This window comes from Lutjanus erythropterus, chromosome 8, assembly GCF_056507025.1.
Source record: "Lutjanus erythropterus isolate fLutEry1 chromosome 8, fLutEry1.hap2, whole genome shotgun sequence".
Lineage (NCBI taxonomy): Eukaryota > Metazoa > Chordata > Actinopteri > Lutjaniformes > Lutjanidae > Lutjanus > Lutjanus erythropterus.
Genome location: NC_139324.1, coordinates 22,449,631 through 22,469,148, shown reverse-complemented (window position 1 = coordinate 22,469,148; position 19,518 = coordinate 22,449,631). Strand labels below are relative to the sequence as shown.

At 38.6% G+C, this 19,518-nt stretch overlaps 1 protein-coding gene across 2 annotated transcripts in view; it reads left to right on the top strand.

Annotated features, from left to right (window-relative positions):
- cryl1 (crystallin, lambda 1) overlaps positions 1-19,518 on the top strand; it is a 30,087-nt gene that overhangs the window by 8,422 nt on the left and 2,147 nt on the right. Inside the window, exons 6-8 of one of the 2 annotated variants that reach the window (XM_084724925.1) lie at positions 60-158; positions 12,954-13,062; positions 19,075-19,181. In XM_084724925.1, the coding sequence (XP_084581051.1) occupies positions 60-158; positions 12,954-13,062; positions 19,075-19,181 (315 nt within the window). Of the gene's footprint in view, positions 1-59; positions 159-12,953; positions 13,063-19,074; positions 19,305-19,518 lie in introns of those variants that run through there. The other variant, XM_084724924.1, reaches the window with a different exon arrangement.

Sequence of the window (19,518 nt, the reverse complement as noted above, 5' to 3'; positions counted from 1 at the left end):
CAGGTATTGTCTCTTAGGAGCTGTTGCCATTCTTGACATGACTGATTTCTCTGATTCAGGTTGGCCAGGCACCCGTCAGTCTGAGGAAAGAGATCGATGGCTTTGCTCTCAACAGAGTGCAGGCAGCCATTATCGCAGAGTCCTGGAGGCTGGTCCAGGTCAGTGTCTGGGTGGTTTCTGGATGGTGGTCTTGTTTGTCATTACATGAACCAGTTAACTTTTTTTCAGTCTTTTTCATTCTGGGAGTTAGCATCACTCTAGTTCCCTCCACAAAAAGGCAGTGACCCAGACAACCTCAGGTATCTCATTTAGCCACTTGTTAGCAACCACCTTTTTTAAGCAAAAAAGTTTAAAAAATAATCAGTGGGATATTTATTAACATTTTTTATGTCGCAGAACAAAACATGAGAATCTTTTAAAGGACCAGTGTGTAGGATTTAGTTGCATCTAGCGTCAGTATTTGGTTTGTCTGTTCTGGCCTACTGTAGAAACATGGTAGTCTCCATGAAAGAGGACCAGTGCCCTCTGTAGATATAAACAGCTCATTCTCAGGTAACGAAAACACAATAATTCTTATTCTCAGGTGGTTGTACAGTAATGAAAACATACTTATGAATATTGTATTCCATTTGTCTTTGTACAAAACAGGACATAGGTCACAAGATAACAGTTTCCTTTCTGGCAGAAAGGCCTGAAGGCAAACATCTTCCATTTGCATCACACACGCTGCTTTTCCTCTGACACTAATGTGCAATTTGAAACACACCTAAAAATGTTATGTCCTGGTTACAGCTATTAACAGGAGTTAAGGATTGAATTATTAGCCTTTAAGCCTTTTTCCACCTACTGCATGAGAGTAAAGATGAAACGTGCTGTTTTAGAGTTGAGACTGGTTATTGAGAGTAAGAACAGAGTGAAGTTTTTGTGTGACTACACAACATGTTGTAGGATAACTTTCAAACGAGCGAACCAAGCAAGTTTAAAGATGAATGTGGTACACCTGTACGCCTGCTACATACCACAAGTATATATAACTAAATATAAATTTCTAAAAAAAACAAAACAAGAGAACAAGAGCTCCTCAGTCTCAGTGAGGCTTTCTGTGGCTGAGTAATGCTGCTGATGGGTTTGTAATAGAGGCAGAAAAGAGGAAGGCCCTTGTCAGCTCGCCTCTGCTATAATCTCCACTGTCTCCTTCCAAAAAGGAACACAATGAGAGTAAATGAGCTTTAGCCTCTGATGACAGGTGCCATTACCTGACCATTCACGGAAGAAATGGTTAGAATGATAATGAGGACGATGAGTGTGATGACAATTGTTGCCTGAACTGACCTCACATAAGGACTGCAATTTCACTGTGACTCAGGCTTCAAATACCAGTAACACCAGAATTACCTCAAATTACCCTCTTAACTGAATAATGTGACAGCAAATGTTTCAAAAACTAGGGTGACCAGGCGTCCCCATTTTCTGGGGACAGTCCCTGCTTTTGGTGGTCTGTCCCTGGCTGGAGCTGTCATCTCAAGCCAGGTAGGGTGGATAGAAGGAAGAGTGAAGGAGATAGAGGAAGGAAGGTAAAGATATGATTGGAGAGCTGCCAATTTATTGTTCCAAACAGTGATTTTGAGATGAATTACTAAAGATATAAAAGATTGCAGAGGAAGGAGAACAGAGTGAGAAGGAAAGAATAAGGGAGAAAAAGACTTAAGTGAGTGTAGAAGTGTGAGGTGGAAAAATAAAGAGAAGGAAAGGAGGAAGACGAGTGAAGAAAAGAGAAGGCGAACGTCTCGAGGAGAAGAAAAAGTCAAAGAATAAGAAGAGTGTCACGAGGAGGGTGAGGAAGAGCAAACAGAGGAGGTACATTGTGCCTGTTATTGTCTGTCATAGTTTCACTCACCATGGATGTCACATATCACGGTGCACCAATCACAGTTCAATAACATTTGCAGACAATGTTTGGAACAAAGCAGGTGAGCTGAGCGTTTGAATGTGAAACTGAAATGAGAATGGACATACTTTTCAATTTTTTTTTCATGGAGTTATCTCAAGATCACAAGTTAATTATTTTCTTATTTCAAGACAAAGAAACTAATTTTCTTATGATCAATTTATCTCTTTACCCCGAAAAAAACAGAGGGCAGATTTGTTGAGATGATGAGATAATTTATCACGTGAAAACATTGTTTGTTTTCTAAAAATCACGGGATGAATATGGAGAATTAAAAAATTAGTATCTGGTTCATTTGAGTTAGAACAGACAATCTTGTCTCTCCTGTAGCGGAACTAACGTCTTATTATGCCTACTCTTATTGCGTAGACATAAAATACAATGCTTTTCAAAACATACACATTAACTGGGCAAAATTTTAAAAAAAAACTACACTACCATTTTTTCTTCACTGGTGTCTGTTTGTTCTTCACAAGACTGGCAGTTAAATTTGTAGTGGCTCCTCATTGCATGACTGACACTTACATACTCGCATCACGTCGCATTCATTTGTTGGCAAAAGCATCCCAAATCTGCAATGTCTCTGTTAATGCGTCAAAGGGCTACTACAGTAATTTAGCATTTGGTGTTTTCAAACTGATACAGCAGAGGCCAAGATATCCTGACTTTTACTGCAGAACAATCGTCAAACTCTCAACAGCCAGAATCCTCCGTTTCCCATAATGCACATACATATGCAAAATGCATTTTTCATTAAACCCACCCTGCCTAATAAATGATCACATCTTTCAAATGCATAGCCCCAGTTTATAACGCAGACTTTCTGATGTAAATTTGGAGTCTGAACCAAGCTGATGACATCATCAGGTTTATTTTCTCAGATTTGTCGTAGTACCACGTCCCAGAAGACGATTGTATATTTGTTTTCATAGGCCTGGTAGTATTTCCCTTGGCTATTTAAACTGCTTTTGGTAGAGTTTCCCTTAAAAGACCAGTGTATAGGATTTTGTGGCATCTGGCTGTGAGCTTGCAGATTGCAAACACCTTGTCTCATTCTCCCCTTCCAAGCACGTAGAGGTACTTATGGTAGCTGTGAAACTCGCATGTAACACAAAAGTCAGTACCTAGAGCCAGTTTTTGGTTTGTGTGTTCTGTAGCTATTGTAGAATAACACTGTAAACACTGTAATGGATTAGCTCAGCCTTCTGTAGGGATTAAATACTATTGTATGTTAGATCACATCCCATTTCTCATTCCACTGCCAACACACACAGGCTGTAATGACCCTAAAGAGGGACTTAAGTCAGTGTCTCTCTCCTCTATTTTTTTGTTTATTTGCAATGCAACTGCAGGTAGCAACAAAGCTTCATAAACATTTGAAAGAACAAAACAAAGACTGGTGAAACCTCATTAATCATGACGTAGCACAGGCACACAGGCATGGCACAACAATATGGGTGTGACGCTCAACACGTTGTCAGTTATTTCAACTGAGATGTTTTTTTCCATTGAACTAACTTCCTTTCTAAAATGAGTTTATAATAAAAGGTAACCCCCATCAGACTGGTACCTCTGTTTGAATAAAGGAAATTCTTTCAGGAAGTTATTAATACAAATGTAAATAAGAACAGGGACTGTGACAATTAATCTCCCTCATAGTTTACACAGTACCATTATGTCTTTCTATATGTAAGGAATAATATAAAATGAGAGGGTCATTATTGACCCGGACAAAGTGATGCAGAACTGACACTGAAGGGCTTTATTTTGCAAGAATGCCCATCTCACTGAACATCATCTGACTTATTACATGGCTGCTTACTGAAAAAAACAATAATTTGACACAAAATGTTTATTTAAAGATGTAATATGCAACAAAAACACACCAACGTAATCCCTTTCAGTCATCACTTCTGCCCCACTAGACTTTGCCCTCTACCTGTATTACTCAATATTTTACTGTGCCAGGGATGTTTTATCAACCCAAAGTGTCAGTATTTGACATCCTGGGAATTAGACACAACAATAAATTGTCTTTCTGGTGCATTTCTGACAAATCTTACTGATTCTACCTTTAAAACAGATTTTATTGATTTAAAAATGATTATATTGCTCCTCCAGAGTCTATGATCAGAACTTTGTCCATAGCGTCAGTCTGTCATTCATAGCAACGGTCTGTTATAAATAGCATTGGTCTGCTATTCAGAAACAACCGACTTTAGACTGTCGCAATTGACCAATCACTATTGAATATTAACAAAGCTGTGTAATAAAAATATAGAACTTTATCTAACCAGGAAAGAGTGTCACTGAAATATAAAAGAGACTTAACAATAAATTAGATAAAATGTAAGAAGAATAATCAAGATTCACAAAACACATGAGATCAAATGGATGAAATAAGAATGATAGAATAATAGCAATAAATATAACATAACAAATAATACAAAAAACACAAACACAGATTACATTTTTTAATAAATGCATAAAATTGTATTATACGGATGGAACACTTTAACTGATTACTTACATTATCATTGTTGTCCTTGGGGACCTTGTGAGTATGACTCAGAACTGTTTGCCGTTTAGGAAACATCTGTAAAGACATACTGACATACTCACTGAAAAAGCGAAAGAGAAGTCAGATAATCACAATTACTTAAGAACTCTTGGACACTACAAGGACTGTCTAATAACCTTATGACCTGTAAACACCAGAAATGTATTTTAAATTACTCATGTGATTTTACATTCAAAGGACTTCTAACATTCTAGGAAGAATCCTGTGCAGTACTAATGAAGGATGAATGCATGAAGGGAAATTTCTTCTACTGTAGACTAATTGTAGGCTTTCAGTTGATTCGCATGAGATTAAGACATTGGACATGGCTGTGCTTGTTTCTTTTGCTCGTGCCCTTCATTGTTTCTTTCTCATCAGATTGTCCCTCATTTCCCCATTACTTAAAGCGATAGTTGACCCCAAATTTTAATTTAACTCAATATCTACTCATCCCTGTGCTGATGTGAGGATGGGTGAAGATCTCCAGTTCACAAAACACTCCCGGCATGACATTTTTGGTCAAACAAAAAGTCACATATACACAATATTTACAACTTACAGTATATATGCTCTAATATATGCACGTCAATCTGTTCTGTTAAGAACATGTTATATGTCAGTGCTTCCATATTTTCACAGCATACTTTGAGATTTCAATAAAGGCATTCTGTTGCTTTACAAAATAGAGCATCTCTTCTTTGTAAATGCCAGGTGACAAAAACCTGTCAATCATAATCCATTTCTGTCTGGTAGGTGATCATTATCAGATCAGCCAAGCCCTTCTAAAAATGATGATGACGTTCCTGCCAGTGGAGCGCATCAGCACTGTCACTGCTTTTTGCGAATGGCTGAGTTGGAGTTTCCTTTTAGAAAAACCCAGAAAACAAAGCAGATAGAGTGGCCCTTTAAATGTACATTTTCTGTAATAAAATAAAATTATGGTAGCAGCACAACCATAATATGTAAAGTGACTTCTTTTCTGAGGAGACATGACATCACCTGACATGTTGACAGGTTTTAAACCAAAGAAGCTAATGATGTGAGTGTTGTCAACCAGAGGAATGCCCACAAACTGTCAGAACAGGTTGGTTAACTGAATTAGCTTGGTCACTGCATCCTCAGGGTAACTTTTGCATCTCTATGGCATGTGAGTCCTTAAAGGTTCACTCCGGTCTTGCTGTCATTTGCAGTGTTAAGACATCCTCCAGTGAAACTCCAAAACATGTGAAATGCATGACACATAGGACCTACTGCAACTGTGCAGAAGCATTTGCCTACATAACATTCTTATGCACAGTTTCACAGCTAACTTCTTTTGGCAGGCTGAGTGAATTTTCCCAGCCTTTTCAAAATATTTATAGTATATAGACAATTACCCAAACAGTAAACTGAACTAAGTGCAATCCAATACAGTGACCCTGAAATACAAAATTCTTTTTGAGAAAGTGAATTAGTTTCATATTTGTTGAGACTGTCGAAGAAATGTTGATGATCTTGTCACTTTCAGCTACAGTGTTGGTGTGGCTCAATGCATGTGGCTCGTCTGTCTGTTGATCTGTTGATTCAACACTTTTATCCAGAGTGAAAGATCTCAGCAAATATTGGATGGATTTCCATGAAATTTGCCATAAAACATTCATGGTTCTCAGAGGATGAATACTATTGACTTTTAATGACTCCTCCTGACTTTTTCCTCTGTGGACTACCTTGTTTGGTCCAGATTTTAAGACTTTTTACTTTGATCTGACCACAGGTTCCCTGACAACGGGACATAAGTATGTCATCTATAGTTCTTCAGTGCACTCACATACATGCAATATGAAACCAGACTAACCTGATGAAATGTATACCTTACTTTAATCCTCTTTGCTCCCTGTGGAACAAATGGCTGCGACTCAAATGCATACAGTGTAGCAAAAAACATGAACCCTGGTTCAAACTGACAGCGGTTTTGAATTTTAACTTGATCAAATATTTTAGCTTTTAGACTTGACTTTAATTGAGGCTACTGTTTAAAATCAAAGAATAACAGTTACACAAAATCGGAAGGGTGACATGGGCAACTTTTTTTCCTGCTTCTCATACACACCCCTAAAAAGCAATAATGCTGAACATCTGTTAAACGGTGTTTAGCATTAGCATGTAGTTTTTTAACTACAGAGCCTACTGTACTGCTTAAGGCTTTTACAGAGGCTGGTATCAGGTGTCATCATCATCATCATTATCATCATCATCATCATCATCATCATCATCATTTGATCCTTGTGAATGAAAACAAATGCGAAAAGTTCATGGATCAAAAGTAACTCACTGAGACATAGGCATGTACGAACATGTATTTGTGGCTTGCACAAACTGTCCCGCTCGGTGTCTCTCCAGTTGACTGTCCCTTTACTTCTGTGTCATTTCCCTTCTGTTTGTGGATCATTACAATGGGAAGAAATGAAGCTGGGTCTGAAAGTTGTTCTCTAACACTCACTTTCAGAACAGTGAACAAACAGCACACACACCATTGCAATGGTTTGTGTTCATTCTCTTGATTAAAAGAATGAACACACAATATTGACATATCTTACATTTTTTATTTTTTGTTTCTGGAATATTAAAATACAGAATAATAATAAAATGGTACTTGATGTTTTAGAACTCTCCCTAAATCTCTCAGAGTAGCCCATGCCCAATGAATGAATGAATGAATGAATGCAACAAGATAATGATGATGATAATGTGGTCGACATCCTCACATTAAAAGTTCAATATCGGGCATTGACTGTGTTTGTGCACAAAGCATCATCGTTGTAAGTGCAGTCCACCTTCCCTCGTCCTGCTGGAGTTGTAAGTTCTCTCTTTCTCTCCTCCAGGGGTGGTCCCCAGCAGTGTATCCACTGCTGGTGGTTTAAAGATGTTGTAAGGATTGATGATCATCTTAGGGTCCACTACTCTTTTAACGCCGACCCCTATGCATGTATTTCTGTTATAAATGATGTATGTTTCAGCAGTAAAGCCAAAAAATGACAGAGAAAGAAAAAAGTAGCAATGAGATCATTTATCAAGACCTTTATTCATGATTTTTGTTGGCTGCATTAGTTACCCGAAAGTAGAGCAACAGGAAATATGTGAAGATGACTTGCAACAAACACCCTGGACTTATCATAGGTCTAACTGAACATTGAAATGTAAAGATTTTTGGGATTTGTTTTGACTCTTTGTGACTGAATCTGCATGCTTTGTCTCAAGAGGAGCCTCTTGGTTCACTGATGAGCCAAGTGGGCCTGCTGTCAGGTGAAAGCTCTTGTTAGTTCAGTCAGTGCCAGACACAAGAATACAACAACAGCCACTGGGAGTAACATTTCACTGACTTTCACCTTTTGAGAATACAAGTGCATACCTCAAGGAAAGCAGAGATTACTGTGTTCCTCTTAGTTCTGACTCTGTACTGGTTGTGACTTAGCTTTCACTATGTGATATTTGTGTCTTCACACGGGCCTGTGGAAGCTCAGACTCATACCTTCATGACATTCCATATCGTGCGTGGATCACCCACTTGAGAGGCTCTTGTGGAGTAGAATTAACCCTGCGGGCTCCCTTAGGTCCTAGCCGACAAAAATGCCACATTGCTGTTAAAGTGTCAGACTCAGACTTGGAGAGAGGAGCTGCAGCTGAGTGCGTCATACACCATCCTGGCCTACTCAAACTGTTCAAAGTAAAGTAGAAATGAAAATAAAAGACTCACTGTCAAGAAAGAATAGAGGCAAAGAGAAAAACACACGATCACATGTCAAACACAGCATTTTAAAGAACAGCTTGAGTGGGTTTTTACCAACCTGTTCTCATCCCAGGTCGTCAAATACAGGTGCTGCTTTGTTACACCCCTCAGCTTCTCATACTGATGTACGAGGAACCCTTTAGAGTCTATATTAGATGCTGTGAGAAAACCTTTTTAAAATATGTAAATGATTGCAGTTTGGTTAGGTGTGGGTGCAAAAACTACTTGATTAGCTATGGGCAGCAAAAATGCTTTGTTAGGTTTAGGAAAAGATCATGGTTTGGGTTAAAACAAGTATACTGCGTACGCCACATAGTATAAGTGAAATGTTAGAAATATAAGTTATGTAACTTGAAACTTTAGGTAATGTAAACTTATGATTCATACAGACACAAACCCCAGCCTATTGGGAAGTCCTGTGTGTTTGACCCATCCTTCCATCCAACCTACTTCTTAAGGCTCATTTTTGCTGAAAGTTAAATACGGATACGGACGGAGCCTTCTGGTATACCTTGTGTTCATTTCGTCTGTATTTCTGCATGTTTTCTGAAAGCTTATAGATACGGACAAAGCGGAGCAGTATTTTCAGTAGTCATGGGGGCAGTGTATCGGTTTAGCCAGTAGTTCACACAAGACATGTCCACAGGACACAACTAAGACATTTTAAAAGTCCAAAACCCTTTGGAAATGGTAGTCAAGGGCAGTTAATTACTGAAAAGAATTATCTCCCCACAAGACAATATGCATTTAATGGCTGCACTGACCACCGCTGTCTGAAACTTCAAGCTCTGCTTTTGTCTCTTTCTCAAGAGGTACATTATCGCCACCTCCTCTATCTGATGTGGATGAGTTTACAATGAAGTTACAGTACTTGAACACTTGGTATGTCTCATACAGGTGCTAAAGGGTACTTTGTGAGTGGTGTGACAAAATGCTTATATTTTATGATCTCGGAATGAGCTTTAACATAATGGCTACAGGGTCTGTAAACAGCTATGTGTCTCCTAACATACAGTAAAAAGGTTGATTTCTGCAATGTTTCAACTAAGAGGTCAACAATGACGACAAATATATCTGACCTACTTAGCATTTAGTTCATTAACTGTGAAAAAACAAGGACGTAATTTCTCTGACGTCAAGACTTTTTAAACTTTTGGGTTTATCACTGCCATCATGTTGTCTAGTGCTGGAGGCAAAATAACAAGCACTGCAAACCAAACCACTGCAGCTTCCATCAATCAAGCAACAATGCTCCCAAACGTGCTTTACGCCTCTACGATATTTGAATAGGAGAATGTACATTTTCAAAGCAGTATGAAGAGATTAAGTAAAATAATTTTAGTTTTCTAGCCCAGTTGTTAAATTTAGGCATTAGTTTCATCACACATTTACAGTATATATTACAAAGCTTACTTACATCTTGTTACACATGATGTGTTGTTATACTTAAGTTTAAGCATTAAGTAGATGAGGCTTTTCAAGTGGCGTAAGCAATTATGGAGATAGTTGAGTCTCACGCCCAGGTCGTCAAATACTCAAACACTGATGCTTTATGTAGACGGCATGAACCAACCTGGGAATGAGACTTAACAACCTACTAACTCGCTTACTCCACCTTTAAATGGAGCAGGGCCATCAATCATGGCCCTGTCTGTCGTAGTCTATAATCAGGTGTTCACATCCTTCACATAAATCTCTTTGTGGGCGTAAGAATAATAAAAATAAATCTTTCATAGTAACATATCAGGCAACCTACTCACTTCCTGCTTGTCTCATTAGAAACAGTGGCCGTGTTTTGGCTTCTTCATCTGTGGTACATGCTGAGTTAAGTTAAGAAAATTCCCCTGACTGATGAGACTTTCTTTTGTAGTGCTTAGGGTTTTTTAGCACAATTTTGAGCATTTCAGCAGTCACAAACCTGTCTGACAGTACCTTTCTTGTTGAGGTTGATCAACAGGTAATTCTTACACATTAATCAGTCTCAGTTGTCATGGTTCAGTATGTGGGCGTGGCTCTAATTAAGTCATGTTGGATGTCAAAGGTGTTACTCAGCCTGCGTCAGAAAAACACATATTCTTAATAACAAGTGGGGGTTTCTATTTTTGTCTCCACTGGGGATAGAGATAAACCGTGAATCTTTATTGCTGTCTGAGCCAAGAACAGGTGAACTAGGTGAACATGGCTCCAGCAGAGGCATATACAACAAACAGCATGCACACCATTGTGTTTATTAGTTGAGACAAATATTTGGAATTTGGAATGTAATATTACATTGCAATAGTTTGTGTTTATTCTTTTAAATGCGAGAATGAACACACAACATTGAAATATTTTACAATTTTGATTTCTTTCTGGAATATTAATGTACAGAATAATAACAAAATAGCACTTGAAAATGGACGATGTTTTAGAGCTCTCCCTAAATCTCTCAAAGCAGGCTGTCAGGGCAGCCCATGCGTAAACTCTCCGTATTTCAAACCATGAATACACCAGAGTCGACAATGCATTGACAAATGCTTCATGATATCCGATCTGTAAAATGGTTTGTGGGTGAAGCACTTCGTGTCACGCACCTGAGGCACTTCATTTACAATACCATAACGAAAATGTGTAGGGAACAATCGGGCGTGACATCATCTGGTAACAATGTTCTCCTTACCTCAGTCACAACAGCCTTCATCACAGCAGACTTTGGGCCCAAAATCAGTTTGTTTTAATGGAATTGAATAGTTTGTTTTAATGCTTGTGGCTGGTGGATTTGCCCATAGAGACAAAGCAGTCCTTTAAATAGAATTCAATCATTATGAACTCATGCGAATTTACGCCGTTCACTCAGCAGTGGTGACCTTTGATGAACCAGACAGACAGACAGACAGACAGACAGACAGACAGCAGTAGTTTCTCACCCAGGATATTTTGACATGCCATGGTAGGGAAAGCATATGTGTAAATAATAAAATTACCAATGGCTAATTTCTATTCACATGCTTTGGTTTCATGGTCCTGGTATTATGCATGCTGACTTACTGAGACTCTGTCACGACCTGCAGGGACCCTTGAACAGAACGGAGCCATCATTAATGCTAGTAGTAATACCTATTGTATTACAGAGGCCATGTTATGCTGCATTCATGTGCTCCTTGATAGTCTCATTTCACATGTTGGGAAGTCATTCTTCCAACTGCGGTGGGTTCATGCACTTTAAAGTCATAACGTGGAATCAATATGAAAGCTACATCATTACATTCCCTTAAGCCACTAAAATATTGCTTTGCCAGACTTGTTATCAGAATTAATGTTAATAAATAACTTTCCTAAATAATTTAGGTCATTCTATGTGTCATCAATGCTGATAGCTATAGCCATGAAAAAAAACATTGTATAGTTGAGGAGAAAAGGAGGTTTCTGGAAAACTTTATTAGACCTTGTGGAGGTGGGACAGATAAAGTGATTTAAGTGCATTATCTGCAAACATGATGTCAGTGCTCATTGTCAGACAAGTCACAAATCCTAGAATGAGTTAATGAGTTTTCCTGTGAAGCCCTCAATCATCATCATCATCATCATCATCATCATCATCATCATCATCATCATCATCTTTTAGAAGCCCTCCTCTACTAGAAGTCATGACATCAAGGCACCAGTTGGGTGATGATCTTCTGTGTGTCTGAGCAGTAAAAGAAGTGCAGCATTGTCAGCTGCATTAACACAGCGTATAGGCGCCATTTGCAATTACACCCTAGAATTAGTATAAATAGTAATCCAAAAAAGATCAAAGCATAAAATGTGACCAGAAGTTGATTCAGCAATAAGACCTGTGGCCCGAGAGTGGCCTTGTGATCCCTCTTACATAACGGGGACCTTCCCTCACCCCTCCAAACACACAAACAGAAAAGGGTCCTTGAGTCAAAGCCAGCGTTGGAAAGCAGAGCAGCTGAGAAAGCGGCTGGTTGCCCCCAGTGATTACCGTGGAGAAAAGACCCCACCCACCATCCCTCTTTGCTCAGATAACAGGCTCGTTGTTGGATGCAGAACCCAAACAAAGGCGACCCTGTCCCTCTCCTCTTGCTCACCCTACTCTCTGTATCTGAGCTTTGATTTCGTCCATGGTCGGCCAACAGGTATCTCAAACCCAAAGATACCTGAACCACTCCCTCTGTCTCTCCTTCCATCCATCCCTCCATCCTCAGCCCCTCTCCTCCCTGTACTGCCTACATAATCCCGAGGACACAGAATTGGCTGATTAGGGAAACTTTATATGGTGGGAGTAGTCTGATGTGATCAAAGGGTCTGGTTGGTCCAAAGCACAGGGGGTAAGAAGCCATAACTTTGATCCACCCGGGAAAATATATTCTGGCATCTTGAGACTAAATATTGAGCTACAGTTTAATCCAGAACAGAAGTTGTATTTGTTTGTTGGTGCCACCAGCGTCATCGAATCCTCCATGCATGAACACAGGGAATTCAGCTGAAAACACTTGATAGATGGCTCAGGGTTGGCTTGTTAGCTCTTTAAACTGTACTGACAGATAAAGAAGGCATTTGTCTGTACAGCTGCTGTACGGAGAGCTAGTCATACATTTACCAACTGACTGATTTTTATCTTTTTAAATGAATACAAGGTTAAATTCATGTAAATATTAACAAATAACAGTTTTTTTCCTCTCTTACGCCATCAGGATGGCATTATCTCTGTCAAGGACATCGACTTGGTGATGTCAGAAGGGCTAGGAATGCGTTACGCCTTCATTGGTCCCATGGAAACGATGCACCTCAATGCACCTGAAGGTAATGTTCCCTCTTTGGACGTTTAAGGTGATAGAGAGTCACTGCCCAACATACTTCTTGAAGCTTTTGTTTTGAGCAATTTTTACTTTATTTGAGTGACAGAAGGGTAAAGAGAAATAAAGATTGGACAGGCAACAATAGTCTTGAGCCACATGTAAAGGCGAGGTGCGTGGTTAAAGCAGTAAAGGGGCCCAGTAGTTGTTAACGCAGTTGATCAGGTTTTTGATCAGTATGAAACAGACAATTACAAATCAAGCTGAGTATTGTTGCTTTCTGATTTCACATTTAGGTACAGACCCACCCACTGAAATTTCAAGATACTTTAATAGATTTTTTTGTAGTTGTTGTTCAGTTTAGTGGTAATCCCATCATTTTTTTAAGTTTATCTTAAGAAGACGTAATTTTAACAAAAGATGATGTCACATACAGTCTCTCATATGAATGTAATGCAAAAATAATGAGAGGATAGATGCTTAAAATGACTGGGAAAAGTAGTATTAAAGTAAAATCACTGTTTATTTAAAGGGCCAGTTTGAATTATGTGAAGTGTGGTTGTAGGAGTTATTTACCCATACTCAGTTTCTTCAGTTCGTGTATCTACCTTCAGTAGATACACTAGTAGATACTAGTAGTAGTAGTCAGCACGCCCCCAGTTTAGAGAGGATTACCAGCACAGAAAATGAGTTATGTATGGACAGTGGCAGCACTAAAATGCATTTTAGCTGCTTAAAAAAAGCCCAACCTTATAAAATCAATACCAGTTTAATTGTACGTTATATTTAGAATATTTTCACAGCTTTAAACCAAACACCTTTTGCAAAAACAGTTGTTTTACCTTGTAAGAACACAGTAGTTTCAGGTCTATGGTTAGTTTGTTTGTGTTATTGTGCGACTTCAGTGAATTACATTAACCTTTAAAACACAGAAGTCACACAAGAACACCAACAAACTAACTGATTGAGCGGAAATAATTCATTTCACTAGTGAACTGCTTGGTTTGGAGCAAGCAATATTTTACTTATATAATGGTGATTTCCCATCAGAAAAAGGTGTGTGATGGCAAGGTAAAGTGCAGAAAATATTTTAAATATAGCATACACATATTTAATTTTATTTTTCCTAGGTTGACCTTTTTTAGATGGCTAAAACACATTTTACTGTTGACCCTGTCCACAGCAGTACGTTGCTTATCTTCCTATATCAGGACTCCTGCTGCTTCTGCAAACTGGGGGCCAAGCAACTGCCATCTACTATAGGTAATACACTGACTATGGTTTTTATTTTTATTCCAGCGCTTAAGGAGAACATGCAAATTCTGTGACAGGTGTGATATGGAAAATAAGCATTCGAGTCAAAACATACCAAACTGGGTTAGCCTAGAAACTACCAAGAACTCCAGCCTCTTACATAGATGAAAAATGTGAGAGTCAACAGTGACATAGCTCACATGTCTCAGCGCAGCATACATGTACTGTACCATACTGCAGAGTTTTTCTGTGTGTCACAGAGACAGTGAGAGTGAAACCTCAGGGAGATGGAGAATATCAAAGGGGAGTGTGAAAGCCAGAGAGTAACCCTGACTGTGTACACACACACAGAAAGGGACGCTTTGGCAGAACAAAGCAGTCTTTTGATGGGTAGCAATGAATGCGCTCCCTCACACCAGTAATCCAAAACTCACAGAGCCCACATCATGGCCTTCAAACCAGGTGCCAACTCTATCTGTAGTTACAGTGCTCAGGAAACAGTAGTATGATCATGTTCTCGAAAGATTGCTAAGACCTATTCCTGTTGTGACTTCCCGTCCTTAAATCATTCCAATCAGATACCAGAGCACTCAGGCTCTGTCCCTCTCTCTCTCTCAAATGACTTGGCTTTTGTAAACCAGGTACCTGTAGAGTAGAGCATTATCCTTTAAAGGAATAACCCACTGAAAACTTACAGCCTGTAGTCTTGAAGGAGGCTCTGAGAAGTTTGCAGCTTGCTCCTTCATGTAGTCAGCCTGGATTTTCAGCAGCCACAATGGATTCAAGTGGTGAAAAGGCATTCAAATGTCAATATAAAACTTTTCAAAACACTTCTGCGGCATTATCCACTTCTCCACTCTCCAACAGTATTCTCACTATATTCAACACAATCTCGTGGCAGTTTGTGAAATAGTGACAAAATTTAATCTATAGATTGGTGTACACGAGTATTTTCACAGCTTTACCTTGCCATCAGGCTGCCTTTTGTGACGGAAACCCCTATTATAGCAGTCAAATATCGTTCTCTCCAGACCAACCAGACTTCATGGGTGAAATCACTAATTTTATCTCACAGGACATGGGAGTTGTTGAGTTTGTTATGTGTCATTGTGTGGCTTTGGTGTTTTAAAAGGTTAATTCGATTTCACTGAAGTCACACAGTAGAAAAAAACATAATAATAATAACAGTCTGAGGCTGTGATAGACCAGCAACCAGCAAGGTAAAAATTACTGATTTTTCCAAAGGAGTCTGGTGGCTATGGAGAAAGTGATATTTGGCTTACTTAACAGCGATTTCCCATCAGAAAAGGCTGTCTAGCAGCAAGGTAAAGTGGTGAAAATATTCTAAATATAGCATCTTCTGTACCCTCTGTAGGTGACTATGAACAAGTAACTCCTACAGCCCCACTTCAAAAAATCCAAACTATCCCCAAATACATTCAATTGCTTGACAGCACAAAACAGGTAAATATTTTGTTCTTCCAGAGTAGAGGAATTGCATTGCCTGAAATTCCTTAAGTTCCTTAAAAATTCCTCCCACACAAAGTCTATGTTTGGTTGAAGGTACTTATCAGTACTTATCACACTGCTGTATCATATGCAGTAAAGTGTGTCCCTCAGAGTTTCATGTCTACATTCAGAGTTCATCTTCAGGATAAAACACGAGATAGTGAATAGATTTTTAAACCCTGTAAATGTTCCATTTTCTTGTTACATTATTGTTACGTGTTTGGTCTAAAACTTTGTCTGATTTAGTACAGTAAAAGAAAAAATACAAAGCTTTTACAATATTCCCTCTGTTTGTTAGATTGAAATCTTTGTGTGAAATTTCATTTCAGTGTGACAGAACTATTTTCAATAGCCACCTTCTGACCTGACTTGATTAAAGAGCTGGTGTGAAGTAGTTTTTTTTTTTTTTTTTTGTAGACTGCTCCATACTTGCTTTATATTGCTTTATTATGATTGGATTTGAAAGGGACATCCTCAAAAAGCTCAGCCATTCACAAGCTAGGATGGGGCGAGGTTCACCACTTCATGGAAAACTGCTTGCACAAATAGTTCAGCAGTTTGATTTCTCAAAGTTTCACCATCTAAAATCCATAACATCACTGAAAGATTCCAGGAATCCACAGAAATCTCTGCATGTAGGGTGCAAGGTCTGCAAACTAACATTGAATGCCTGTGATCTTTGACCCCCTCAGATGGAACTGCATTAAATACTGCATTAAAAACCTACATACTTGTATGGGCTCAGGAACACTTTGGAAAATCATTGTCTGTAAACAATTTGTTGCTGCATCTACAAATGCAAGTTAAGACTCTACCATGCAAAGCAAAAGCTATGTATCAACCTCATCCAGAAGAGCTGACGACTTCTCTGGGGCCTGAGCTCATCTGAGATGGACTGAGGCAAAGTGAAAAAGTGTGCTGCAGCCTGACAAGTCCACATTTCAGATTATTTTCAGAAATCATGGACATTGTGACCTCTGGACTAAAAAAGAGAAGGACCATCCAAATTGTTATCAGTGCCATCTTCAAAAACCAACATCTGTGATGGTATGGGGTGTGTTAGTACTTAAGTCATGGCTGTCACACCTGTGAAGGCCCTGTTAATGCTGAAATGTACATACATGGTTTAGAGCAACATATGCTGCCATCCAGACAATGTCCCTGTTTATTTTCGGTAACACAATGCCGACGCACATTCTGCATGTGTACAACAGTATGACAGACTGGCTTGACTGCAGTCCAGACCTGAATTGAAAATTGAAAATATGGATTATGATATATGTGGATTATGAAGCGTAAGTTGCATAACAAGTAACAATGGCAAAGATTTTCACTTTTAAAACTTTGAGAGGTGATGTATCACAGTGGTAAACGTGACCCCGTCCCATTTCTTTTAGAATGTGTTGCAGGTGTCAAGTTCATAATGAGTGTATATTTACAAAAAAAAATTAAGTTTATAAGTTTGAACATTAAATATCTTTTCTTTGTACTTAAGTATTTTTTTTACAGTGTCCCGGATTTTTTGGAATAGGGGTTTGTAACATTTCAGCAAGTAATCAACTATCAATAATAGCCCAGCCAGCCTTTGTTGATCTTTTAAAGAAGAGCTACACTGTAGACCAGCAGTGGGTTTATAGAAATTGTAAGAATTTCTGGACTTTTTGTTCACTATTAGGATGTTATATCAATAATGTTGTTACATTACTTGTGATTTATTTGCAGCTGAGTGAATACAACAACAGTACAAAAGTGGTAGGGCCATTTTTTATGTGTAGCTCATTGAGTAGAGGAAAACCAGAACCCTCATTTATTAATCTTTAACAGATTATTTTCACAGTACATAAATCATTCATCAGCCAGAGAGTCTGCTGCCTACATCACAAATAAATCATTAAAGATTAATCAATGCAAATTAATGAGAATAACCCAAAGGAACTACACTGTCAGTAAGATTAAGACAAAAAAGCCCCCGAAAGGACTGCAAGAAAGTGCTTATAAACTAAAACATCCATGCATACATACGCATACATACAAACATGCTGTACAAACATGCTGTGTTAATTTAAGAAAAATGCTTGACTGAAAAGGAAGGTCTTTAGTTTGGTTTTAACATCAGCAGATAAACAGTCCTCAACAAACCAAGAGGAGGCTGTTTTGTTGTATTCTGAAAACAACAGGAGAACAGCGAAAGTTTCAGCACTGAATTCATTTATGACAAGCTAGTTGCTCACATTTATTTTGCCTAAATTGTGAGAAAATGATTTTTTTTTTTTTTTTTTGCTGGCTGTCGCCAGTCAAACTTGTGCACTGAGTGCAGTCTAGTGCTGCATCTTACAGTTTTTTTTCCAGTGCACTTAACTGTTTATCTTTTGTTTACTCGACAAGAACTAAGTGGAAATTAGGGCTGTTTACTGGCAAGAATGTGGTGTTGTGACACGTATCATGATACAGGGGTTGTGATTCAATATATTCTGATATACTGTTATATATTGTGATACAAAGTGATACACTGCTTTTTTTTCATCTAATTTTAGGAAGACTGTCAGCATACAAAGGATGACTGTTACTTCAAATGCAGTTACAGTTGTAGAATCATTACTTTTCTAGCTGTATTTTCATATTTTCAGTTCAGTACAAGACTGCTGTTAATACTATATTACTATAGTATTATTAACTGGAGACTTAATGCAGTTAGTTATACTATAGTGATACAATAGTTCTGCAGATGTACTCAGAGAAGGGTGTTATGGGTAATTGTAGATCACAGAGGCTTGCAGAGGAACGTAGAAGCACGTCTCAAAACGTATTGTACGGCCCTGTGTCAATTGTTTAACCAGTTCTGTCTGAAGGTGGGTTAAAAGCAGAAACGAATTGTTCCCTTATAGGTAGCTCAGATTAGTATGTCCCAGCCTTCAAATGCAAGTGCACAACTTCACACTAATTCAGTCACAACAAGTTTTAATCCTGTTGATATCTTTGACAAGGTCAGCAGCAAAATGCTTTTCAGCACCTAAAGAAGTCCATATCAGTTTAAGTGTATGCTGTATTTCAAACATTTTCACTGCTTTGCCTGGCCTTAATATTTTGTTAAAAAAAAACATTTTGGATTAGAATAGTGCACCCCACCTTTAAGAGCAAGATACGTGCTCTGTCAATTTTGGGAGGTATGATGCATATTTTACGATGTATGTGTGATCCATCTGCCATAAGATTTGTGTTATTTGCCCACGGTCTCATTCCTCCGATCATGTAACAGGTTTGGAAGACTATATGAAACGGTATGGAGAGGGCATACAGAGGGTCCTGACCTCCTTCGGGCCCGTACCAAACTTCTGCGGAGAGGGAGCGAAGAGCATCATTAATGTAAGTACAATGGCCGCAAAAAGAGGCCATGCTGTTAGTGAACCTGTCAAGACACTGAGTCATACATGTTTACTTACGGTAACTGAAAGCGTACTGTATTCATTTTAAATGTAACAGCACTCATTTATCCTGATCAAAAGCATTCAATCACAACATATAATATGCCCTGATTTATGATTTCTTCCCACTGCGGTCAGTCGAATGAAGAGAATGTTTGTTTATGGTGTCTTTAGTTCTGCATGACTGAAAGTCAAGAGGTCCTTCACACCCGGCACTAAATAGCTCTCTCCTAAGTAGGCATTACGTTGTCACATGCTATCAGAGGCTGGTAAAATGT